The following is a 27,475-nucleotide window of genomic DNA, read 5'->3' as shown; positions in this document are numbered from 1 at the left end:
CCAACATTTACAAAAATTTTGTCAAGGAAGCCGTACGGTGGAAGAATATGCCACCAAATTTTTCTTGCTGTTAAACAGGATTGATCTTCGCGATTCAGACAGAAAATTGGTCCTACGCTTCACTGGCGGATTACGACAGAAAATTCAACATACAATTAACTTGTTTAATCCTCTTACTCTCTCGGAAGCTCACCAACAAGCTTTAACAGTGGAGGCTCAAACTAAAACAGGTTCTTGATCATGGAATTCATCACGACAACAACGATCAACTCCGCTCACTACCACTCCTACGACAACCGCCACAGCGCCACTCACAACTCCAACCGCGACAGCAATTGTTCCCGCTGATCAGAATCGACCTGCCCGAACGGGTGTCCTGTGTTGCTTTGCTTGCGGGAGACCGGTCATAGCCAAAACCGTTGAGGCTTACTAATTGATTCATCGGACCGAGATGTCGAGATCGAATATGAAGATACAGTTGACGGTTCTCCAGAAGAACTCGAACCCGACACTGGTGTCTCTTTAATGCTAAGACGATCTTGTCTTGCCACTCGTTCACAGGAAGACTTCCCGCAACAGAATACCTTTTCCATTCCCGTTGTACGATCGATGGAAAACTGTGCAAACTCATTATTGATTCACGCAGCAATGAGAATGTGATTTCTGAAGATGCTGTCAAGAAACTTATTCTTCAGGACGAGCACCACACCCTGCGCCGTACAAACTTTCTTGGTTACAATGACGTCCATGTTACACGACACACGCTGATCTCTTTCTCTATCGGCGACTCTTATCATGATAAAATCTACTGCGACATAGTACCAATGGATGCTTGTCACTTACTACTCGGTCGGCCTTGGGATTTTGACTACATGTCGGTTTTCTCAACACTTATAACTTCAAATTTCAAAATAAGACCTTCACACTCAAGCCTGCACCACCAACGCCTCTCGCACCTGCCCCATCTACATCATACTCCTTTTACTGAACAAGAAACCATTCGAATCTGCTCTACGAGAAGAAGAGGTTGTCTTTGTCTTGACTATGATGACTTCTTTTACATCTTCACTTGAACATGAACTTCGTCCAGAATTTGCTACCATTCTTAAAGAGTTTGCAGATGTGTTCACAACGGATTTACCTCCGGGACTTCCTCCGTTGCGTGACATACAACACCAGATTGATTTTGTCCCAGACGCAAATCTCCCTAACCGTTCCCATTACCGTATGAGTCCAACTGAGCATGAAGAATTACAAAAACAAGTGGAATAATTGGTACAAAAAGGATTTTTGCGCGAGAGTGTGAGTCTTTGCACCGTGCCGGCACTACTAATACCAAAAAAGGATGGATCATGGCGTATGTGCGTCGATAGTCATGCAGTGAATAAAATCACAGTCCGTTATCACTTTCCAATTCCACGCCTTGCCGACCTCTTGGATCAGATCGGAACTGCACAAGGATTCTCCAAATTAGATTTAAAAACCATCACATTCGCATTCGCCACGTTGATGAGTGGAAAACAGCTTTCAAAACACGCGAAGGACTTTTCGAATAGATGGTAATGCCCTTCGGTTTATCAAACGCAACAAGCACATTTATGTGTGTTATGAACCAATCATTACGGCCTTTTATCAGCAAATTCGTTGTCTTGTACTTTGACGGTTTTGTGTTTTCCATTTACTTTTATGACGGTTTAAAAAGTCCTATATAAAAAAATTTCTTATGGTTTTTGTAAGATAGATTTTGATAATTAATAAATTAGCTTTTGTTTTATATCTTGAAAGAGATTTGATTTAATTCATCTTCTTTGAGAAGTATTGAATAAGATTTGATTAAATTCTTCTTCTTCAAGTCGCAGGTCTCTAGAGATTTCAATTGAAATCCCTAGATTGAACTGAATTCTTGTTTTAACCTGCCATCAGATTGGTATCAGAGCAAAACATCCCACCACCGTCCACGCAAAAACAACCACCCGCTACCATGCCCTGCGCTATGAAAGAAACTCAGGCTGAGATCCAGCAACGAACCATGGAAGATATGCAGACACAAATTGCATAGCTTACACAAGCGATGCAAGGTCTGATCGCTCAACGTAATGCTCCAGCCACAACGATGATGGAGAACAGTCCGATCATGACTAACAACGCAAACCCATTCGCTGTCCTTGGAGGAAATCGCCCTAGAGCTCTCAACATGCAACCTAATGAATGATGGAATTAAATTTTTTAAATTTGAGATTCCAGAGTTTCAGGAAAGTCAAATTGCTGAAGAACTCCTTCACTGGATCACCACGGTAGATGAGATCTTAGAATTCAAACAAGTTCCCCGTGAACGTTGTGTCCCCTTGTCCCTTGTTAGCTATGCATTTCTGATGTTAGGAGTTTTGAGGCTCCTAAGTCAAATGATAGTATAGTGGAAGTAAGTTGTCGAACCAATTCTGAGGGACTCAAAGCACTGAGAATGCAAGTATTTGCCTAATCTAAGTGCAGCCAGTGATTTGATGATTCTTAAACTAATGATTAAAGCTAAAGCAAAACAATAAAAATGATACTTTTAAGCTATTGGAAAGGAGAACTCATGGGTATAGGGATTTAGATCTTGGGTGATCAGGTTTCGAGCTAAGGAATGTAAATGATGAATCAAACTATCAACCTTAAGCCTAGACACAATTCTAAGCAAGCTCTATGTCTAGATGAATGCTCATTTGCTAACATGTCTCAAACATCAAATGTCTTTGGTTGAATAACATGCAAGCAATCATTACTAACAAGTCTATTAGCTATCTTAGCATCTTTAACAACAAATCTCTTTGGCAAAGTACACTAAAAGCCTAGGAGAGTTGACTCAGGCATTTCATCAAACACCTTTTGGGTGGGAAATGCCTAGAGATCACCCTTTGAGTGGCCTACTCAAATGATGCATTAAGATCACTCTACTATGCAAGAAACAAGTATGATCTACACCTAAAACATCCTAGAACTAGCCTAATCACCCTTAATCACCCTAACCCATGAATCCAAAAGGTGATTACTCACTAATCTCCATGATTTCTCTTAAACCCATGATGGATTTCAGATTAATCATGTAGAGAAATAGATGAGAGATCACAAGAACAATAACAATCAATCCAAAAGAGAACTTTTCTTCAGAGAATTTGTGTTCTTCAATAGATAAAAGATAATCTGCCAAAAGGTGGCTACAACATACTTAAACATTAGGTTTTTCAGAGTAAAAACGTGCATAAGAAATTGCAAAAAGGTCCTTGAAAAAACATAAAATCGTGTAGCAAAAGGGGCTGGAGCGACCTTGGGGGGTCGCTCTGAGAGGTCGCTCCAGCCTCCATTTTTGTGTCTCCGGGCGATGAAAACGCGAGCTACTTAGGTGCGTCGCTCTGGTTGGTCGCTCTGGTTGGGAGCGACCTTGGGGGGTCGCTCCGGAAGGTCACTCTGCGGTTCTCGACCAGGATGGATATGCCTCTAGTAAATTGATCATAACTCCTTCATTACATCTCCAAATGACTTGACACCACTTCCATTAGAAAGCTAACTCAATTTCCCGTGTCTCCACAAAATCTTAGCAACAGAAGATTTCTCTAAGGCCTCCATCCGTGCTCATCTTTCACCTCCTTTTTTATCACATTGCTTCCAAATGTCTCCAAGAACTCCATGTGGTGTTCCAATACCTGATAGAGACATATGTATGCCAAATGCAACCTAAACATGTCTAAATCCTAATCTATATGATGCAAATGCTTATGAATGAATAGCTAAAACAATGCAAATATGCAAGATATCAACTCCCCTACACTAGTCCTTTACTTGTCCACAAGTAAACTTTCAAGAACCAAGGAGAAAAAGTTTGAAGATGGGAACTCATAACTAAAAGAAACTCTTCTTAGTTCTCAACCTAACAACCTTGCATAATCATACCACATATCAAGAGCAAAGATTTTATCCATCTCTAACTTCTCTAAGCCTATCCCAGCTCATTTGATCTCTATACTCATTAATCATGCATCCACAAACCACAAATCCACCATCTCTCTAACATTCAGGAAGCAAACTCAATAGACATCTCACAAATGGTCAACTGGTCCAAGTCATTTGGTTTGGTAAGACAAAGGCTTTAATGCAAGTGAAATCAGAGGTTCAAAATGATCTTTTAAGGTGGTTTACTCTCAAAACTAAGTAGCTTTGACATTACACATAATATATCTAAGAAAGGGATCAACTCATGCATACAATGCTCAATCTCCATTGTTCTACCCTTTCTCAAACATACAAGATATTTAATTATTCCTCAATGTCAAACCCAACTCACATCTCTCACCAAAAGATCCCAAGAACATTCTTCACATCAGACTCTTTCTTTTTGAAATCAATAAGGGATTTTTCACAATTTTAAAACAAATCTTAGCTCCTAACAACTTTGCTAGCCCCCTTTTTCATTTTTTTTTTCTTTTTTTTTCTTTTTTTTTTCTTTTACTTTTTTTTTATATTTGGGGGCCAAGACTTTTCATAATAAGAGCTAGATACTTCTCCACTTATCCCATAAAGACTAATCATTTAAGCACAAAGAGTCAAACCTTTCATATTCCCAAATCACAATCACAACACTCACCCCCTTCCTATAGCTAGACAATAGAGTGACTAATCTAGCAAGAATGGAGACTAAGCATTGTCGTTCCCAATACTCTCAACATTATGCACATGTAAAGCTTTCCAAAGAGGCCTCACTCAACAAATAATGATGGTTTAAAAAGGAGGTATGGGTTTTGGGAGTGGAGTACCACTTGAGTTTGTCAAGAAGATTGGTAAAAAGGATAGGACAACTCAAGTGTGTATATCCATGACTTAGCACACAAGGGACCATATGCAAGAGACATTAAAACAGGAGCTTGCTTCAAAGAGAGAGTATCAACAGTCAAATGAGTTTCAAGAGGAGCATTCAAGGCACGAAGTTTACAAGCTTTCCAAAGGGTGCTCAAGCTACTTGTCATGATTACAAAGGTCAACAAATTCAGTACTTAGCATGAGCTCTTTACAAGGTTGAAATCCCCCTAATGCATGAATGCAACCTATATGCTTCTAGACTCAATCCTAAAAATGCAAATGATGCAACTAAATGATTCTTTTTGTGTTTTTCAAAATTTTTTTTTTTTTTTTGATTTTTCTATGCAAATAAGAATGCAATATGCAATGCATGAGACTCAAAATCATGAAAACAAACATGATCAAATACTTGGTACCTCCCCCACACTTAAATCACACAGTCTCTGTGTGAGTGAGGTACCCAATGAAAATGTGAAATACAAAGAAAAGTGGGATTGTGTGTTACCTTCCGTGGAGCGAGGTATGGGGGTCGCTGCGGCAGGTCGCTCCCAGCTGGAGCGACCTCGTGACGTCGCTGCGAGACCTCGCCCTGACTGCGGTTTCTGTGTTTCCACTCGCGTGTGACGCGAGCGACCTCGGCATCTCGCTTGAGCGACGTCGCTCCCAGCTGGAGCGACTTCAGTATGTCGCTGCGGAGACCTCGCTCTGGTGTCCGACTTTTTGTTCAATACCTGCACACAACTTCACTTCCCATTGTTTTATGCAATAAAATGATAATGCAAATACTAATGCAATATATACAAGGATACTCATGGGACTTCCTCCCAAGTGAGCTTGTTTTAAGTCTCTAGCTTGACTTTGCCTCCTTTGGATCAGGCTGGACTAGAGGCAGAAAGTGGAGTTGACACCCCATCTTCCTCAGGTGGTAGCTCAGCAAAGTGATCATCAGCAGCAGGAGGATTCATCTCTTCAATGGTGAAGGCTTGTCCAAATATAGTGGGGTTCCTCATTTTCTCCTTGATGTCAAAGTGGAGGATGTTCTCCTTACCCAAATGGAGGTCAATCTTCCCTTCCTTCACATTCACAATAGCTCCTGCAGTAGCTAAGAATGGCCTTCCAAGAATCAATGGGTCTTGAGCCTCCTCACCCATCTCAAGCACAACAAAATCCGCAGGTATCTCATACCTTCCAATCTTCACAGGGAGGTTCTCTAGGATGCCCACAGGGTACTTCACTGAACGATCAGCCAACACCAGAGAGAGTCTACACTTCTTGTATTGAGTGAAACCAAGCTTCTTTGCCACAGACAAAGGCATCAAGCTGACACTAGCTCCCAAATCGTAGAGACATTTCTCAAATACCATAGGTCCAAGAGCACAAGGGAGTGTGAAGCATCCTGGATCCTCTAGCTTCTCTGGAGCATCAAGCCTCTGAATGATGGCATTGCACTCATGACTCAGAACCATCATTCCCTCCATCTCCTTCTTCTTAGCAGCTACAACATCTTTCAGGAGTTTGCTGTATTGAGGAATCAGCATGAAAGCATCAATGATGGGCATTGTAACATGAGCTTCACTCATCTGCTTCTCAAACAAAGCCTTGTACTTCTGTAGCAGCTGCTTCTTGAATCTACCAGGGAATGGAAGCTTTGGTTCATAGGGAGGGGGGACAGGAGAGCTCTCACTAGCTGGAGCAGCAGATTTACCATCTTTTGTTGTTTTCTTCTCTTCTCCAACCTTTCCTTTACCCTTGGCTTGCACAATCTTCTCCAAGATCTCAGCATCTGTTTTCTCATCAACAATGACCACTTCATCATCTAGGTTAATGGCCACCTCCTCACCTTGTTTCTCAGCATCCTTGGTGAGGGTTACAGGAGTCAACTGCTTACCACTCCTAAGTGTGACAGCTTTTGCTTCCTTGGGGTTTTGATCTGACTTTCCAGGTAGAGATCCTTGCTGGCGGTTCTGGTGGGAGCTCATGGAAGCAAACTGATTCTCCAAATTCTTGACAGAAGAAGCAAGGTGGGAAAATTTGTTGTTGAGCTCATTGTAGCTCCCATCAATCTTGGAGTGAAGGTTCTTCAGCTCATAGCCCACATGCTTCTCACTTCTAGTCTGAGACTCCAAGATCTGTTTCAGTAAGGCATCAGTGCTGCTCTGTTGAGGGGCAGAGGAGTTAGGAGAGGAGTTTTGCTGAGGCTGATAGTTGCTCTGTGGTTGTTTCGAGGCTGAAAACCACTCTGCTAGTTGTTTGAATAGGGCTTCTGTTGGTAGTTGTTGTACTGAAAGTTTGGTTCCTTCTTATACCAGCTACCATTACTGTTGATGAAACACAATTCTTCTTGCCCTTCCAAACCGTCAACCTCATTGACAGTAGGAGGTATCTCTTGGCTTGGGTTGCCAACAAAGTTCACCTGCGCTTGTGTGGCCTTATCAGCAATGAGTTTGTCAATCTTCTCCTGAAGAGCCTTTATCTCATTCCTTGTTTGATTGTCATCACCTCTGCTGCTTCTGTCATGGTCTCCACTGTAGACTGCATCACTATTAACCATGTTGTCAACTAGAGCCTCTGCCTCTTCCTCAGTTCTCCCCAAAAAGAACCCATTGCTTGCTGTATCCAGTCTGGCTCTGTACTTAGTAAGAGCACCTCTGTAGAATGTGCTCAGCAAGCTCTCCTTAGAGAATCCATGGTGTGGGCACTGAGCTTGGTAACCAATGAATCTCTCCCAAGCTTCACTGAATCCTTCCAAGTTTTTCTGTTGGAAGCTGGAGATCTCATTCCTCAACTTAGCAGTTCTTGAGGTAGAGAAGAACTTCTCCAAGAATGTCCTTTTGCAGTCTTCCCAAGTGGTGATGGAGTCACTTGGTAGAGACTTTCCCACTGACGTGCCTTATCCCCCAAAGAGAAAGGGAATAGCTTGAGCTTTAAGGCATCCTCTGACACACCATTAGTCTTTGACATACCACAGTAGCTGTCAAACTTATCCAAGTGATCAAATGGGTCCTCCACAGCCAGACCATGATACTTGTTGTTCTCAATGCAGTTTAGCAGTCCTGACTTGATCTCAAAGTTGTTAGCAGCCACAGCTGGTGCTCGGATTCCAAGCCTAGGACCATGGATGTTGGGGCGGTCATAAGTGCCAATGGGGCGAGCTGGTCGCTGTTGGGGCCCTTGTGGAACATTGTTGACTCCATTGGGGTTCTGAGGATTTTGTTGTTCTTCCATTGCAGCTTCCAGTGGCTGCAGTTGAGCCTGTTGCTCTTCTTGTCTTCTCTTTCTAGCACACTCTCTCTCTAAAGCTCTGATGTCTACGGCACTTGGAACAAGGTTTGATGTACCCTTGCTCCTCAAGTTCATACTCCTGAAAATCACAAAGAGTGAAGAAGAGAATCAGTAACTTACAAAAATAAAAATGACTTAGGCTCAAGCAAATGACTAAATCTCAATGTTTAAATCAAACTCAGAATTTGGCAACGGCGCCAATTTGATGTTAGGAGTTTTGAGGCTCCTAAGTCAAATGATAGTATAGTGGAAGTAAGTTGTCGAACCAGTTCTGAGGGACTCAAAGCACTGAGAATGCAAGTATTTTCCTAATCTAAGTGCAGCCAGTGATTTGATGATTTCTAAACTAATGATTAAAGCTAAAGCAAAACAATAAAAATGATACTTTTAAGCTATTGGAAAGGAGAACTCATGGGTATAGGGATTTAGATCTTGGGTGATCAGGTTTCGAGCTAAGGAATGTAAATGATGAATCAAACTATCAACCTTAAGCCTAGACACAATTCTAAGCAAGCTCTATGTCTAGATGAATGCTCATTTGCTAACATGTCTCAAACATCAAATGTCTTTGGTTGAATAACATGCAAGCAATCATTACTAACAAGTCTATTAGCTATCTTAGCATCTTTAACAACAAATCTCTTTGGCAAAGTACACTAAAAGCCTAGGAGAGTTGACTCAGGCATTTCATCAAACACCTTTTGGGTGGAAAATGCCTAGAGATCACCCTTTGAGTGGCATACTTAAATGATGCATTAAGATCACTCTACTATGCAAGGAACAAGTATGATCTACACCTAAAACATCCTAGAACTAGCCTAATCACCCTTAATCACCCTAACCCATGAATCCAAAAGGTGATTACTCACTAATCTCCATGATTCCTCTTAAACCCATGATGGATTTCAGATTAATCATGTAGAGAAATAGATGAGAGATCACAAGAACAATAACAATCAATCCAAAAGAGAACTTTTCTTCAGAGAATTTGTGTTCTTCAATAGATAAAAGATAATCTGCCAAAAGGTGGCTACAGCATACTTAAACATTAGGTTTTTCAGAGTAAAAACGTGCATAAGAAATTGCAAAAAGGTCCTTGAAAAAACATAAAATCGTGTAGCAAAAGGGGCTGGAGCGGACCTTGGGGGGTCGCTCTGAGAGGTCGCTCCAGCCTCCATTTTTGTGTCTCCGGGCGATGAAAACGCGAGCTACTTAGGTGCGTCGCTCTGGTTGGTCGCTCTGGTTGGGAGCGACCTTGGGGAGTCGCTCCGGAAGGTCACTCTGCGGTTCTCGACCAGGATGGATATGCCTCTAGTAAATTGATCATAACTCCTTCATTACATCTCCAAATGACTTGAAACCACTTCCATTAGAAAGCTAACTCAATTTCCTGTGTCTCCACAAAATCTTAGCAACAGAAGATTTTTCTAAGGCCTCCATCCGTGCTCATCTTTCACCTCCTTTTTTATCACATTGCTTCCAAATGTCTCCAAGAACTCCATGTGGTGTTCCAATACATGATAGAGACATATGTATGCCAAATGCAACCTAAACATGTCTAAATCCTAATCTATATGATGCAAATGCTTATGAATGAATAGCTAAAACAATGCAAATATGCAAGATATCAATTTCAGAGGCAGCAACCGCTTGGTGGACTAAGCTCAAAGCTTCTAGAATTCGCTTAGGTGAATCTAAGATTGAGTCTTGGGATAAGCTGAAGAAACATATGAAGAAGACGTTCTTACCATATAACTATGATCAACTCATGTTCCAACATTTACAAAATCTTTGTCAAGGAAGCCGTACGGTGGAAGAATATGCCACCAAATTTTTCTTGCTGTTAAACAGGATTGATCTTCGCGATTCAGACAGAAAATTGGTCGTACGCTTCACTGGCAGATTACGACAGAAAATTCAACATACAATTAACTTGTTTAATCCTCTTACTCTCTCGGAAGCTCACTAACAAGCTTTAACAGTGGAGGCTCAAACTAAAACAGGTTCTTGATCATGGAATTCATCACGACAACAACGATCAACTCCGCTCACTACCACTCCTACGACAACCGCCACAGCGCCACTCACAACTCCAACCGCGACAGCAATTGTCCTGCGTTGCTTTGCTTGCGGGAGACCGGTCATAGCCAAAACCGTTGAGGCTTACTAATTGATTCATCGGACCGAGATGTCGAGATCGAATATGAAGATACAGTTGACGGTTCTCCAGAAGAACTCGAACCCGACACTGGTGTCTCTTTAATGCTAAGACGATCTTGTCTTGCCACTCGTTCACAGGAAGACTTCCCGCAACAGAATACCTTTTCCATTCCCGTTGTACGATCGATGGAAAACTGTGCAAACTCATTATTGATTCACGCAGCAATGAGAATGTGATTTCTGAAGATGCTGTCAAGAAACTTATTCTTCAGGACGAGCACCACACCCTGCGCCGTACAAACTTTCTTGGTTACAATGACGTCCATGTTACACGACACACACTGATCTCTTTCTCTATCGGCGACTCTTATCATGATAAAATCTACTGCAACATAGTACCAATGGATGCTTGTCACTTACTACTCGGTCGGCCTTGGGATTTTGACTACATGTCGGTTTTCTCAACACTTATAACTTCAAATTTCAAAATAAGACCTTCACACTCAAGCCTGCACCACCAACGCCTCTCGCACCTGCCCCATCTACATCATACTCCTTTTACTGATCAAGAAGCCATTTGAATCTGCTCTACGAGAAGAAGAGGTTTTCTTTGGCTTGACTATGATGACTTCTTTTACATCTTCACTTGAACATGAACTTCGTCCAGAATTTGCTACCATTCTTAAAGAGTTTGCAGATGTGTTCACAACGGATTTACCTCCGGGACTTCCTCCGTTGCGTGACATACAACACCAGATTGATTTTGTCCCAGACGCAAATCTCCCTAACCGTTCCCATTACCGTATGAGTCCAACTGAGCATGAAGAATTACAAAAACAAGTGGAATAATTGGTACAAAAAGGATTTTTGCGCGAGAGTGTGAGTCTTTGCGCCGTGCCGGCACTACTAATACCAAAAAAGGATGGATCATGGCGTATGTGCGTCGATAGTCATGCAGTGAATAAAATCACAGTCCGTTATCACTTTCCAATTCCACGCCTTGCCGACCTCTTGGATCAGATCGGAACTGCACAAGGATTTTCCAAATTAGATTTAAAAACCATCACATTCGCATTCGCCACGTTGATGAGTGGAAAACAGCTTTCAAAACACGCGAAGGACTTTTCGAATGGATGGTAATGCCCTTCGGTTTATCAAACGCAACAAGCACATTTATGTGTGTTATGAACCAATCATTACGGCTTTTTATCAGCAAATTCGTTGTCGTGTACTTTGACGATGTTTTGATCTTTACTTTAAAATTGGAAGCTCACTAACTGCATCTGCAAGAAGTTTTATGTGTGCTGCGACGTGACAAGCTGTTTGCAATGATCAAAAAGTGTGTGTCTCTACCTCAGCTCCACTTTTTGGGATATATCGTTTCTGAAAACGGTCTCGAATTGACCCGGCGAAAGTCTCTGCGATTAAGTCTTGGCCGGATCCAAAGACGATTTCTGAAGCTAGGAGCTTCCATGGCTTAGCCTCCTTCTTGATCGCAATCGAATCATCTTCACCCCGGGGGACCTGATGCAGCAGCATCCTAGAAACTTTAACGGCAGTTTCCACATTTCATTATCTCCTTTTACATATGGCTTTGTGTTTTTCATTTATTTATATGATGGTTTAAAGAGTCATATATAAGGAAAGATCAACATTTGATAATTAACAAACTAGCTTTTGCTTTATACATTGAAAGAGATTTGATTCAATTCATCTTTTTGAGAAGTCTTGAATAAGATTTGATTAAATTCATCTTCTTCAACTAGCATGTCTCTAGATATTTCAATCGAAATCCCTAGGTTGAGCTGAGTTCTTGTTCTAACCCGCCATCACAATTCCTTTTTAAAACAAATTACTCTTCATCCAAGTAAATTATGTAACTTTTGCTATCGTATCTCATGCTTATTGTTACTTTAGGTTTTATATTTCATGGGCTTACAATTTAAAACTAACTAGACTTTGAAATATGCGCCTGTGTGGATGTATGTTTAAAAATTATGTTGATATTTATTTTTCATGTCACTATTGTATATTACATGTGTCATCATATAATTAATCATATTTTATACGTACCATTATATAATTAATCATATAATTAATAATATTTTATGTATCATCATACAAATAATCATATATATATATATATATATATATTTTAAATTTAATGTGAAATGTAAAAGCAATAATTTAAGTTGGTGCTTGAAATTAGGTTTTGTATTGTCTTTTTCTTATATATATATATATATATATTGAAAAAAAATTATAATGGTTACTGGAAAATATTTTAGTAAAAATAAAATTTTAAATATATGTATATTTTTGAATCAATTTTTGATATAACTTAATTTTAAATTATTATTTGATGTGAAATATGTGTAACAAATTTAAATTTTATTTTATGATTATTTTAGACAAAACATGTTTTTAGGTAATTAAATTATGTCATTTTTCGTATTTTTTTAAACTGGTTCATATCAATAGTTTCTCATAATATAATAGACTTACAATTTTTCTTAATAACATAAACTCATTACTTTTTTTCTTCTTAATATATTGTTATCCATGTTCCAAACAACATTATACTTTTTTTTACTGTAATCCATGATTCCAAACAATATTCTAAGGTACTTCTACTTATAGATTACCGATAAGTGAATTGACACAAATTTTTTAGTGTCTTTTTAAAATTTCTCTTGAGATCTCAACATCTTAGCCTATCCTTCTAATTTCAAATAATGATATTGTAAAATCCACTATATATATTAAAGAGAAGCATTTTCATTTAATGTATTCACATTAAGTTTGTCACATGCAAAGAGTTTCTCAACCAAACTCTACATAAATACGTTCCAATTATATATTACTAGTGGTTGGCCCGCCCTGCGGGCGGGTGAGTTTACGCTAAAACTATAATATGATTAGTTTATGTAATTTTACAAAATATCCTAATTATCGTATAACCATTAATAATCTGAAAATTAGATAATCAAACTGCATACAGATATTTTCTGAAAAAAATCTATACTGTAGTTGTAAAGCAAAAAGGAGTATATCAATTTTGGACCGGGGCACGTTTGGTTTAATTGTAGAAAATAGAGGGATGTTATTGAATAGTCCAATGGGTCTGCCAACTATCGTTGAATAGTAACCCGATAATGTTTTTGGGAAAAAGATAAATCATGGGTTTTATTATTATGTGAATGGTTTTGATCAAATTTGTATTTAGTTTTATCTTTGTCTTTTAATTTAATATTTGAAGGCTTTTTCCAAATTATTCTCAAGACTCACTGAACAACATGGAACCTTTTTTTTCTGAGAACTGGCTTTCAACGACATGGAACCTGCATCCTTAGCTTCCTCATGTTTTCATACTCATCCAAACTATCAGAGTTTCTTGTAATTTTATTGCCACAAAATCACTTATATATGTCTTTGTCATGTTTGCAATCATACTTATTCCTCGACTGTAAACTTCTACTTTACTATAAAGTTGTTTCTTGTTCCCACACAGCCATACTTGGTGTCGCTGTCATTAGAGGCTCTTAAAGCTTTCTTGCCACTTGAAGCATCTATGTTCTTCGAATGATTGGACTCAACATCATCCACATCTCTTATCTTATTTTGTCCTCCATGGTTAGCTTCTTCTCATGCTGACATCAGGTTAATAAAAGACACGAAATGCTTCAGTAAACTGATTAGAGGAGCAGAGAGAAAGCAGCTATATATATGTTGATAGTCTCAGACAACCATATGGATTTTGTCAAAAAATCATACATTAAAGAAATGACGTGAACGATGACATGGCTTAATCAGGATTTTACCTATGCAAATCATATTTGATAACACGATGATTGTGGTGTCAATTGAGATTCTTTGCTTTTTCTTATTATCTTATTACAACTTCAGAAACATTTAAATAATTGACACATACAAATATGTATTTTGTAAATTGAATTATACCAATTTAGCTAAAAATGGCCTTATATTGTCACTTTCCGACTATTCTTCTTGTGATTAAATTAGACGTCTCGAAATTATCATGATTCCATGAACGCTTCATACACTGTTATTATAACATAACATTAAGCTATGTAATCAGTGATGAACGATACCGAGTTGTGTAATCAAATTTTCTTTTCTTTTTTTTGACAAACTGAACTCTTTTTTCAAAAAAAAACGGATACAACAAACCATGACGTGGTTTGGTTCAGAGTGATTTTATGTTATAGACGTGATCCACCATCCATTCCTGCTGCTTCTTCTTCTTGAGAAATTTCAAGCTCTGTCCATATTCCATCTTATGCTTTCTTGTCTTTCCTTGTACTTCTCATGCACAGCTGCAACTGTGAAAACTTTTTTTTACGAAACAACTCTTTTGTTTTACATACAAAACTAAACTCTGAGCAACTGAGAACAACAATGGTTAGAATATTAAAGCTAAACAAAAAAGGATATCTGTTATAGTCCAATCAGTTTGACCAATTGCAATATTGTTGTATTCTTCAACACTTCGCTTACAGAGAAACTGACGCTTTAGGGCAGCGCATTGCTTCAACTCTTGTTTGAACCGAGCCGATAAAGAAAGCGATTTACACAAACCGTTATCTAGTTTCAGAGGCTTTGATTCTCTCACGCTATCCGATTCCTTTATCTTTGTCGGACCTAAAATACTAAATCAAGAGTTTCAGAGGCTTTGATTCTCTCACGCTATCCGATTCCTTTATCTTTGTCGGACCTAAAATACTAAATCAAGAGTTTGTGAATATTATATTGATCTTGAAGAAGTAGAGTGATGACCTTTTAACCATCAAATCACTTATTTATATGAGTAGATCCGCAAGCATTGAGATAGGAGAAGGTGTATCGAAAGAGACTTCGTTGGATGAGCCGGTGATGTTGTTAATGATGACATTAATTGTTTTGACTGGATCGAATCAACAATCGTTACGTTGCCATGACCTCGAAGTAACTTGATAGAAGCTCGAACGACATGAAAGCGGCAAGGTCGCTCACGGGAAGAAGAAGTGACGGTGGCTAATCGTGAAGAGGATAAGAGGCGACTAAAGGGCTTAACTTTACACGTGCCAAATACATTTCGTTTAAAGCCCATTAGAGATCAAAAGAAATCGATAAATTTGTAAAATGAAGTGACACGTGGCAATTTTTCTCCCTAGGGAGAAAAAAAAAGTCTACTTTATTTATTAAGACTAGTGGTTTTCCGGCGCTACGCGCCGGGTCTGTATGTTTTATTCTTACATGAATTTATAATTTATTATATGATCTTAGTAAAGAGAATATGTTAAAAATATGAAAATGAAAATATGTTAAAAGAAAATGGTATTTTTCTAATATTTTTGATAGTGATTAACGAATGTAGTATATTACTTTGTTTGAAATTATTTAGTTCAAAGAGAAATAACATAAGTGGCTGTTACTAATTGATTTAATAAAAATAGAATAAAAAGCTGATAGTCGTTACAAAGTTAATTTAGTTAGAAATAAAGAAAAGCTGATATTTTATTTAGAGAACATACTTATATTATTAATTATTAGAATACTTATGAACTATTAAACTTGTAGTAATATATGTAGTTCAAAGAATAGAAAGATACAATAAGTTTCATATTTTATAAATTTTATAAAAAAAATAAGGGTGAAGTATCAATTTTTGGTAAAGTAATTGATGAGTATTAATATATATTTTTCAGATTACCACGTTTATTTTTTAAATATGGAGGTGTGAGTTGTATGTGTTAGTTTAGTTTGAAGGCCTCTAAAAATATGTATTTTAAAATAAGAAACATAAATTTATTTTCTATATTAGTTTTGTTATAATGGAAGATTATGTCCGTCTGTTAACGAAATTCTTGTTTGTCTACCCTTATTTGCAAATATCAAATAATTTTGATAAATTTAAATATATTTTTTTAGCTAAAAAATATAAATGTTTGGTAAACTCCTTTATTTAATGGACAAATTCTATTTTAACTGGAGTGGAACATTTCACCAAATCTTCTTACCTTTCCATTAATCAACGACATATCAACCCCAACAGCTTGCCTCTTTCTTAACATTTCAGATTTGCCAAACTTGTTGTATCCTAGTCTTAACAACATCTTTATACTGGCTTGTCTTTAACTCTGAGCAATGAAACTGGGACTTCGACATGATCTGAAATGGGAAAAGTAAAGGGATTCCCACCCGAGCTCTCACACCGTCTATACATACGCAATGAAGCTGAGGAAGCATGAATTAAATAAGTATTCAATATGAGAGAGTGGGATGAGTTGGATTTCTGGATTCATGAACGGTTATGTCGATTGTGTTAAAGAAGGAGAATCGTAGAGGTCCTATTCTCCATCGTCAACATCAAATTCTAAGAAACCCTATGAAGCGATGTTTTGAAATTTGATTCGGATATTGAACCAGACGATTTACCGGGTCGTTGGGTCAAATGATCAACCGCTGATTAATATGAATTAAATTTATTATATAATAATATATTAACAATGAAAATAAATATATAAAAACTAAAGTTAATATTTTAAAATGTTTTTTAAACATCAAAATAATAGTTTTATAAAATACTACAATTCCATCAAATATTTTTTCTTTGGTTCTTAAATTTTGGATTTTTTACAAAACCTAAATCCGATTAATATGAATTAAATTTTGCTGTAAAAAAAAATCCGATTTACATTGGGTCACCAAATCTACCGGTTCAACCGCGGATCCGGATCGGATTCAAAACACTGTTATAAACTCGTGGACATTTATGAAAGAAAGTTTAAAAATTCAATGCCTTTCACAATTAACACCAATTAAAACTCATTAAATATGAGTTGAAAAAATATTTTAATGGTTAAAAATAAAATGCCACATGGCATTTTTCCCCCCAAGAAGATAAAAAAGCCTACTTTATATATAAACTCGTGGACATTTATGAAAGAAAGTTTAAAAATTCAATGCCTTTCACAATTAACACCAATTAAAACTCATTAAATATGAGTTGAAAAAATATTTTAATGGTTAAAAAGAAAATGCCACATGGCATTTTTCCCCCCAAGAAGATAAAAAGCTTACTTTATATATAAAGATTTTACGTTTTTTAATATAAAACTCACATGAACGGTTCTATGAGTTATACAAAGTTATACATAAAAAGACAATTTACAAAAAAAAAATTACTATTGTCTAGGCTTCTGTTATTTTTACGTAATTTATTTTAGTAAAATATTATCTTTCATGTGTTATTTTGAACAAAAATATCTTTTATTGTTAATTACAATATCTTTATATATTTATTAACCACCTTTATATATATTTTATACATACACATACATGTAGGGCTGGGCGTTCGGGTACCCATTCGGGTTTCGGTTTAGTCCATTCGGGTTTCGGGTTTTCGGGGTCAAAGATTTCAGCCCCATTCGGATATTTCTAAATTTTGGTTCGGGTTCGGTTCGGATCTTTACGGGTTCGGTTCGGGTTCGGATAACCCATTTAAAATGTTTTTAAGTTTTCAAAATTCATTATATACTTTAAATTTTCAAAATCTATAAGAAAGATAATATATTACATATAAATTTTCATAACATATATGTCAAAATACCTTAATTTAACATATAAATTGGTTTTCTTTGAATATTTGGATAAAGAATCAATAGATATTTAACTATTTTGGTGTTTTTAGTATACTTTAGCTATTTTAAACATTTACTTTTGACTATTTGCATATATTTTCCGAGTATTTTGGAAAACTTAAAGGTATCTTATATATTTTTAATATTTTTAATATACATTATATATAAAAATAATGTATATATTTAAGTATATAAATTTATTTCGGATACATTCGGGTATCCAAAATATTTCGGTTCGGATCGGGTTCGGTTTCGGTTCTTTAAATACCGAAATTTTGAACCCGTTCGGATATTTAATCAATTTCGGTTCGGGTTCGATGCTACTTTTTTGGATCGGGTTCGGTTTGGTTTTTCGGGTTCGGATTTTTTGCCCAGCCCTACATACATGTAAGAGTGGGTGTGAATCGAATAACCAAAATTTTCAAGATATTTTGATCCAATTTTTTTCGTTCGAATAATCAATTGTCCGATTCGATTCTATTCATAGCCATTCGGATATACGTGTCCCGGATACCCGAAAATTTACATCTTTAACCGGTTTTGATCCGTAAAAATAAATAAATTAATTAAAATAACTAAAATAATTAAATAAATTACAAAAAAACTTATTTACTTTTTTGAATACTAATACTTAATTTAATAAATTTAGTAAAAATAAATATTGTAAAACTTATACAGAAAATATTATTTATATAACTTATATATATAATTCATTAAATATATGTATATATATAAGCATATAACGGATCAGATCTAATATCTATTTTTTAATATTAGTATTTGTGATTTACTTCGTTTTTTACGGATATTACATATTAGTATTTTTCATAGAGTTACGGATATCCTTGATATTTTTGACGATAAACCTCTTTTCATTCAATAAATACATAGTCTATAGATGTTGAAATGAAAGTATTTGCAAACAAAGCGAGTAGATTATGTAATAAATCAATTTAATGAGAAATAAAACTATGGGAAATCTGTTGGAGATCAATGACAAACACTCTATAGTTGAAGAATAACAAGCGAAGAATACACCAATCCTAAAGGCAATCTCTGATCAATACGGTGTTACAAAATTTTCCTATTCTTTAGACTTTATCAGTTTTTCGGTTTACCAGTTCACTATTATGTTGAACTATTTTAGTATAGCGAGGACAAAAATGGTGTAAAACTTCTCTTATTCTGAAGTATCACAATATATCTTGTTAACAATATTGTGCTTGCGCGGGGCTTCGCACGTAATTGACATAATTAAATAAGTTCTAACTTGTTGTAAGTAAGAAGAGAAGAAGAGAGGAAATGGTATCTATTATTCCATGAGTAATGAGTCATTTATATAAGATTATAATATTTTAGAGATAAAGTCTAACTGGGAGTGGAAAACAAGTATATCTAAGACTTTTCATATGGACATCACCACAATATTCATAACACTTCCTCTTGATATCTATTATATCAAAGTGCTTCCAAAACATCGTATATGCTGCCTCGTTAAAAACCTCACCAGGAAACCTAATGGAAAAAACATGGTTAAGGGAAAAAGAGTGCAGCGCGTAATGACTTTCTCTCATGTGTACATACGTCAAGATCTTTGAGATAACACACTCCAATGAGATGAACTAACTTCTTGAAAGTAGTTGTGTTAGTGCCTTAGTGAATAAGTCAGCAAAATTATCACTTGAGCGAACTTGTAGGATACCAACATCGTCATTCTTTTATAGTGTATGAGTCTTCATATGATTTGATCATTTTCTTGGATTCTTTTTAGAACAATGATAGACTTTCATCTCTTAAATTGTAACATTCTCTATGTGTGTCTATTCTTTGTGTGTTTTTTGTTGCCTCGTTAAAACCTTGTCATGGGAAAACTTAATAGGATAAAAACCATGATAAGGAAAAAGAGTTCAACCATACACATTTTCATATTTCTTCTCCTGAAATCAATATCTTCAAGATATGCATTCTAATTAAATAATTTTTTTTTGAACTGAGAATATCATAATAAACTATTTCCATTAGAGTATTGAAGGTCTATGGACTTCTGGTCCACAATTCTCATTTAAAAATAATTTTTTGATCTATTTAGACTTCAAGCCAAATATATTACATACAGTCTTCTAGACATTTGTCTAGTACATACGAATTATGCATTCATAACTATAAAAATTACTATTGTGACTTTCTTTCTTGTTATTTGAAATTACATATTTCAGTTATGAAATAGATTAGTAATTTACTCAAATAACACTCTTAAGTATGGTACTTCAAGACCAGTCATATATATGATCATCTTAAAATATTTAAGGATCTTGTAAGATAACATCTCTTATTTTAGATGTCTAGTTTGGAACACATAACAATATAGTTTTTTCAAGATTTTTCTTCCAAACAAACAATTTGTTATAACTCTTCAAAAGTTTGTAATCATATCAATGATTCTATTGATTCATAATCTCTTGATAAATACAAATGGATGCATTTGTTAACCTTATAATATTTCATATATCCCATAAAAATTTAATTTCTATTCATTCGATCAAATAGCTAGAGTTCCCGGGAACATGAATTTGATATCTTCAATCCATCTTGGATTCTATCTTTCAAGGATTATCATTTTTCGTATATATAAGTTTATTAATTTTCTAACTACCAATTTAAAACTTTTTATTCATTATTAAAACTCTCCCTCACGCTGTGTAGGCAATTGCGAAAACATCCACGGAGTGGTACTATATCATGTGGCTCTAACACCATATTAAATAGGAGTTGCAACTTAAAATTAATCGATGATAACTCCATTGACCATAACCATTTGTATGTAAATTCAGTAATTCTCCAACTATTCGATAACATATTCCCTACATTTAAATAATTACACATATTTGTCATCACGTCTGTTATTTGAAACAATGTCGAATGTGTCGAATAACACATATTCTCCAACTGTTATTTGAAACAATGTCGAATTGTCTATCATCTAGGCATTGCCCTACCTTGAGATTAGCATTTGGTAATGCATGCTTCCATTTCAATTCCCCCTAGTAAACATCGGGTTAGTATTTTTTTTTTTTGAACTTTGGGTTGTTGCCTTATTGGTATATATGTTACTATGTTCTAATCTTTATATTAGTACTACATTAGTTTGTTCTTTTATGCTGTTAAACTTTCAACGCCTTCAAAAATATAAGAAAATGATATCCATCACAACATAATGCTGGAAGATGTGTTAGAACTTCAGTTTCAAGAATCAGTGTAAAAGAAGAGACGTGCAGAATATTGGAATATATATGGTCCCTTAGGTAAGAGAAGAATCAGACCAACTTGTTGACAAAGTAAAAGATTCATGTACTTTATAATTGTGGGTATTGATTATATTCAATGATGTGTCTCTTGGCTGAAGAGAGCAGAATCATTTCCAATAACAGAAATATGGTACAAATGCAAATTTGACTCGTTGGCAAATTTCGATGTTTTCCTTTCCTAAAATTGTTTTGGCAAAATATTTATTTTTGGCTCACTAATTTTGTACAACCTTAGAATACTAGATTTTCACCGCGCTTTTTTCCATAACTTAATCTAAAAATAAAACGAAAACTTAATCTAATAATAGTTTTAATCTGGTTGTGCGGATATTTGTTTTATATAATTAGTATATATATTTTAAGGTTATTTATATATTTAAGTGTGTATATCTTTTAAGTACAATAATTTTATATTTTTCATACTGTAAATTAATTAATTATTTTAAATCATCACATATATATTTCTTTTAGAATATATTTATCCTATTGAATTTGCGTTAGATAATAAAATTACTTTTTAATTTGTTTTTAAAATAACACACATGAAATCAATCATGACTTCCATTTCAATATATAAGATAAGGAATAAAATATTGGTTTATTAAGAGATCTGGTTTTGTAGGAGTTGATGGTTAATTTAGGCGTGATATATTATTAAATATTTTAGTAATAAATAAATGATAACTAATCTCTGGTTAGTATCAATTTTTTTTTTAAAAAAAAATCAGACATTAATCAAAGTTGTGACTTTTGTTTTAATATATAAGATATTTGTAAATCGGTTTGATTTTTTGTTTGGTGACAAAAAAATTATTTTTATTTAAGTTTCAAATTATTAAGTTGGTTGTGATACATAAACTTCTTCAATTAATTCCCCATGTAAGAAGGCTGTCTTAACATCGAGGTGATGAATCTCCCATCCATTTACAAAATATAGTTAGTTCAATTTTTGTTTTTGTTTTTAAAACTAACGCTGAGTTAATGTTTAAATATATATTTTAATAATAATTATTTGGAATTCAGTTAAATATTAAACAATAAGATTTTTAAAAAAAAATTATAAGATTTTGTTATATTTTGAGTGACATAAGTCCTAAATCACACATGAAGATAATGTTTTCTATTATCATGCTTTTGTTCATAAGATAGATTGAAGTGTTCAGCGAAAAACTAGAACTGTTAGAATTAAAAGAAAATTTATCAATGAAACTTTGTTTTTGACAAAAAAAAACTGTTAGAATTTACAAGATGGATTGCAGCATGGAATATAGTTATCTTTATTCATTCATATATTTTTAATAAAATCGCAAAGAATATAGAAGAGAGGAATTGTGGGACTTAATTTAAGATCTGGGAAGAGAACACGTTGCATCACACAACTTATTCGGTTTACAACTTTCACAACTTCAAACGGACGTAACACGCTAGACATCGTGTATAATTATTACAAACTTACATATTTAGATCTCTTCAGTCTTAGAGAGAGCACATTATTGATAAGTACAAGCGAAACACCCAGACACAATAGATAAATAGATGGACGGACAGATAATAGATCATAGATAGATGGATGGATAAACAGATATCCAAAGAATCCTCTTAGACTTCAGAAGAAAGCATTTTGTCCATGTCTTTGGATGCTTTGACAAAAGCCGCAAGTAGATTCTCTGGGTCAGCCACCTTCTCGTCAATCCTCTCATACTTCATCTGACACTTAACCACACTTCCAGGTCCTCTTTGCATTGGGGTCGCCTGGACAGTGATCAAGAAGCTCTTGAACTCTTGCATTAGATCTCCGTCAATTATCCTAGCCACCATCAGATTCTTCTCCGGCTCCAGTGCCTCAATCCTCTTCTTAGCCACCTTTGGCTGTCCATCTACACCCAAAAGGGAACGTTAACAATAAAATGTTTTATATTTTTGCATAATGATCTATCTAAATAACGTTTGGGCTTACCAACGACATAGTTGAAGAATAGGATACTTCCAACTTCTCCAGGCTCTCCCTCGAGCACATCACATCTCTTGATGTTGTCAGGAGTGACTTTCGGAAGATCCTGTGGTCTTCCGGTGAGCATGTGGTAGTACTTGTGGGCGGGGGTTTTGATTTCAACATCTACCTCAAGCTCTCCTACCATAGAAGACTGCATCGTAGCCTGTGCCATTTTTTCAGACTGATGTTTTTCTTCTTTAGGTGTTTATGTGAGTGAGTGAGTATCTTTAGAACTCATAACCCCTTTTATAGACGAAGGAATGAGCAATTGTAACTAGGTAGGCAGACAAATCGGATTTAGTTAATTAATCTTCTGGTGACGTTGTTTATTTCCTTAATTTTATTAGTATCATATATACACCATTGTCATTTGGATACGGTGTTGAAGTTCTCCTTAGGCTTTTCTTTCCTTTTATCATTTAGATATAACTTATACTAGACTCTCTGACTCTGACCCGTGCTTCGAAAACGTTAGTATTATTTTTCACTTTTATAAAATATATTATTTGTTTGTAATTATTAAATGTATTTATCTTATTAAAACTTTTTTTATGATAGATTCGACACATGAAGTGTTTCTGGTAAATTATGTGTTTCTCTTGCTTTATTTTGTTCTCTCTCCAATCAACATATTTATTTGACTTGTTACTAAAATAAATGATTTTAGAATGCAACTGTACAATACTTTTACATTGATATTTTGTTTAAACAATATGACATATTTCTATATTAATTAAATATTTACATTGTAATTTAAATTTGTATACAAATCAACATATTTGTATAGTTTGTTGTGAAAAGAAATAATTTTGAATCCAAAATTGGTTTTTTTTTTTCAGTTTCATAGAAATATTTTAAATATATTTATTTCAACTGAACCAATTAATATATTTTTTAAAATTGGACCCTGAAATATATTTGTATACATCGATATTTATTTTAATAATTAGTGTTATATATTTTAGATGTATCATAATATAACTAACGATATTCAAAAGACCTTGACGGAATCAGGTTATATGGCTATTTTTTGTTACAAATATTCGAACCCTTTTTAGATACATTGGTTATTTAGATATTTTTAGGTTCATATACATCAGAACCGAATTCATCCAGAATGACCCAACTAAAAATCCACACATAAGTTTATAATATTCAAGTGGGACTTGGTTTCAAAACAAAAAAAATACCCGAAAGAAACAACATGTACTTTTTCTTTTGACAACAATAGAACGGAAACTATAATCTATGCTCTATCGGTTCAGTGAACCAAACCGGAGGCATATAATCAACATGAAACACAGCTGAAGGGGAACAATATGTACTAAATGGACTAATAATGTTTATGTCTAACTGATTTTATAAATTAATAAAAAAACTCTTTCTATGTGTTTGGCTAAATTAAGTGAAATAGAAAGATTTTTTTTATCAAGTAAAATAATTATAGGAAGTGAAAAATTAAGTGGCAATAAATGTAGCACATTTTAATTATTTTGATTTAAGTTATTATTTTATTCAGAAAAACATATCTTTGAACTATTTTTTTAGGTACGTAATTTTTCACCGATTGAAACTAAAATAAAAATATTTTAGTAAAATAAACAAAACCAAATGTTTAATCATTTGTAAAACCTAATTATTTAACATTTTTTATTATATAATTGTCACAAAATTAATATTGATTAACTAATAAATAAAAATATGCACTATTATTATAATGGTAATATAATTAATGATATAAATTATAATTAAGGTAATATAATTAATTAAATTGTTAAATTAAGTTAAATATGGAAACACAATTAATAGATACTACTATTTAAGTATCCAAACAAATTTCATTAAGACTACTATTCAAGTTTCCAAACATTCCAAATTTTTTTAATCATCTTATTCAAGTCTCCAAACACTCTGATTTTGTACTTGAGTTTCTTTTAGGACAAGACTTGGGTTCACCCATATGGTGAACCTTTAAATTGACCACCTCTCTAATAACTAATCAAAGTGTCAACTAGATTAATAATAAAATAATTTAAAAAAAAATAAATAATATCATATTTAATAATGCTAATGTCACTATTTAATCCCTAAACTCAAACTCTATACCCTAAATCCAAATTCTAAACCCTAAATTTTAACTTATAAATCCAAACTCTATACCCTAAACCCAAATCTTAAACCCTAAACCCAAACCATAAATCATAAGCAAAAAAATCTAAACTCTAAACCCAAAACTATACCCTAAACCCAAATCTTAGACTCTAAACCCAAACCATAAACCCTAAACCCAAACCGTAGACCCTAAACCCAAACCTAGACCATAACCTAAACCGTAGACCCTAAACCCAAACCCAAACCCTAGACCGTAACCCAAACCATGAACTCTAAATCCAAACTTTAATTCTTAACCTTAAATTTCAAAAGAACAACATCAATATTAATCTAAATATTTAGGGTATAGGGTTTGGGTTTTGTATTTACGTTTTGGGTTTAGAGTCTAAACCCTAAACCCAAACCCTAGACCGTAACCTAAACCGTAGACTCTAAACCCAAACTCAAACCCTAGACCGTAACCCAAACCATGAACTCTAAATCCAAACTTTAATTCTTAACCTTAAATTTCAAAAGAACAACATCAATATTAATCTAAATATTTAGGGTATAGGATTTGGGTTTTGTATTTACGTTTTGGGTTTAGAGTCTAGGATTTGGGTTTAGGGTTTAGGTTTGGGTTTAGAGTTAAGGTTTTTGGGTTTAGGGTATAAGATTTGAGTTTAGGATATAAGATTTGAGTTTAGGGTATAGAGTTTGGGTTTATAATTTAGAATTTAGGGTTTAGAATTTGAATTTAGGGTATAGAGTTTGAGTTTATAGATTAGATAGTGACATTAGCATTATTAAAATTGACACTATTTATTTTTTTGATTATTTTGGTTTTTTAAAAAATTATTTAATATTTTTTTATCAGGCACTTTGGTTGATTATTAAGGAGGTGATGAATTTAAAGGTTCACCATATGGAGTTAACTCACTCCAAGTGTTGTCCTTTTAATAAGATAGATTATTTCCTTCAGCCTTTCATAATTAATTTATTAACATTTTACTTATTTCTCAAACATCGTTTTATATTATAAACGCACAGAACAAGAAATGTTTGTATTTATTTATTAGACAACAAGAGATGTAAGGATTTATTATGTAAAATTTAATGTCTTTAAATCTGTAGTAAACAGGATCCTGACGTGTAGTCAATTAATCAAATTTTGACATGTATCAAAAGTTTATTCCAGTAAAAGTTTGACCGACGTATTTTTCTATTTAAATTTTGACATGTAAATTTAATTTCTTATAAGAAATAATAAAAGAATAAATGTATAAATGTTGGGTATATATATTAATAAATCAGAATATAAATCTGAAACGATAATGTTGAATCTACTAAGAAAATCACAGTACGTAAACAACTAATGTATTTCTCTTTTGGAAATTTTGTACTCAGCCAAGCCAATCAGCAGAAAATTAAAAAAATGTGGACTTTTACTAACAAATTAAAATGTGGAAACTCCTTAGTCCAGTGGTTTGACTAAAGGTTCAATTGCTTCTATATCCGGATATCTGGGGTTTAAACCCCAGAAAATACCAAATTATGCAAATTATGGAAAAATAGGTTACAGGAGATCTTCAGCTTGGTGGAAGGCGTACCATCGAACATGGATCTCATAGGACGGTTCAGAGTGGTCCAGTCAGGTGTGTATTCTCACAGGGTGGTAGAATTGTCGGCTGTAGAATCGTCTTTGTAATATTCTCATCATTGTAATAGCATAATTAATCGATAATAATCGATTTAGACATTAAAAAAAATACTAACAAATTAAAACATCGTTTTATGCCATTCTGCCCTCACCACTTTAAACCCTACTTTTGAAACTCAAAATTGCAAGAAGCACCTTTTTCAAGAATAAAAAAGATGCAGGAATCAGGCCAACTGGTTGATAACAAGTACAAGATTCTTGTAGTCATGAATTGTGGGAATCTATTAAAGGCGTGTTTCAAGACTGTTATGGCTATGTGCTATTATCGATCACTTGCATCTACCAAAGAAAAAGGGTAGACCCGTTTATAGATCGTTATTATGATTTAGACATGTATGTTGTCTTGAGACTGTACGCCTAGAGTAGGCAATAGAAGACCATGTTATATCTACAACTTCTCTTATTTTCCCATTATCATGCCACAACACAACTCTTTTTGTTTGTTAAA

The 27,475-nt window shown here is 34.6% G+C and overlaps 1 protein-coding gene, 1 long non-coding RNA gene and 1 other non-coding gene across 4 annotated transcripts; 1 reads left to right on the top strand and 2 right to left on the bottom strand.

Annotated features, from left to right (window-relative positions):
- Positions 1–7,514: 7,514 nt before the first annotated feature.
- LOC130497212 (small nucleolar RNA R71) lies at positions 7,515–7,621 on the top strand. The gene has a single exon (XR_008936222.1). It is a non-coding gene; the product is annotated as a small nucleolar RNA R71 (small nucleolar RNA).
- A 5,985-nt stretch (positions 7,622–13,606) lies between these two features.
- LOC130496426 (uncharacterized) lies at positions 13,607–15,365 on the bottom strand. Of its 2 annotated transcripts, none has more exons than XR_008935567.1 (2): positions 14,794–15,365; positions 13,607–14,618 (listed from the first exon to the last, which is right to left on the bottom strand). It is a non-coding gene; the product is annotated as an uncharacterized LOC130496426 (long non-coding RNA). The 2 variants fall into 2 exon arrangements; XR_008935568.1 differs by having other exon boundaries at positions 13,607–14,612.
- A 7,179-nt stretch (positions 15,366–22,544) lies between these two features.
- Positions 22,545–23,444, bottom strand: LOC108806961 (MLP-like protein 31). Its single transcript, XM_018579180.2, has 2 exons — positions 23,181–23,444; positions 22,545–23,100 (listed from the first exon to the last, which is right to left on the bottom strand). Exons 1-2 carry the CDS (start codon positions 23,386–23,388, stop codon positions 22,823–22,825), a joined length of 486 nt encoding a protein of 161 aa, XP_018434682.1. The 5' UTR covers positions 23,389–23,444; the 3' UTR covers positions 22,545–22,822.
- Between the last annotated feature and the right edge of the window lie 4,031 nt (positions 23,445–27,475).

The sequence above is a fragment of the Raphanus sativus genome, chromosome 6 (genome assembly GCF_000801105.2).
Source record: "Raphanus sativus cultivar WK10039 chromosome 6, ASM80110v3, whole genome shotgun sequence".
NCBI lineage: Eukaryota > Viridiplantae > Streptophyta > Magnoliopsida > Brassicales > Brassicaceae > Raphanus > Raphanus sativus.
This window is presented reverse-complemented; position numbering and strand designations above follow the sequence as displayed.

Excerpts from the sequence above, each read along its gene's own strand:
- LOC108806961 (XM_018579180.2), bottom strand. The coding sequence starts at position 23,388 with ATGGCACAGGCTACGATGCAGTCTTCTATGGTAGGAGAGCTTGAGGTA. Across the intron at positions 23,101-23,180 it reads ATTCTTCAACTATGTCGTTG|ATGGACAGCCAAAGGTGGCT; the intron begins GTAAGCCCAAAC and ends TTTTGGGTGTAG.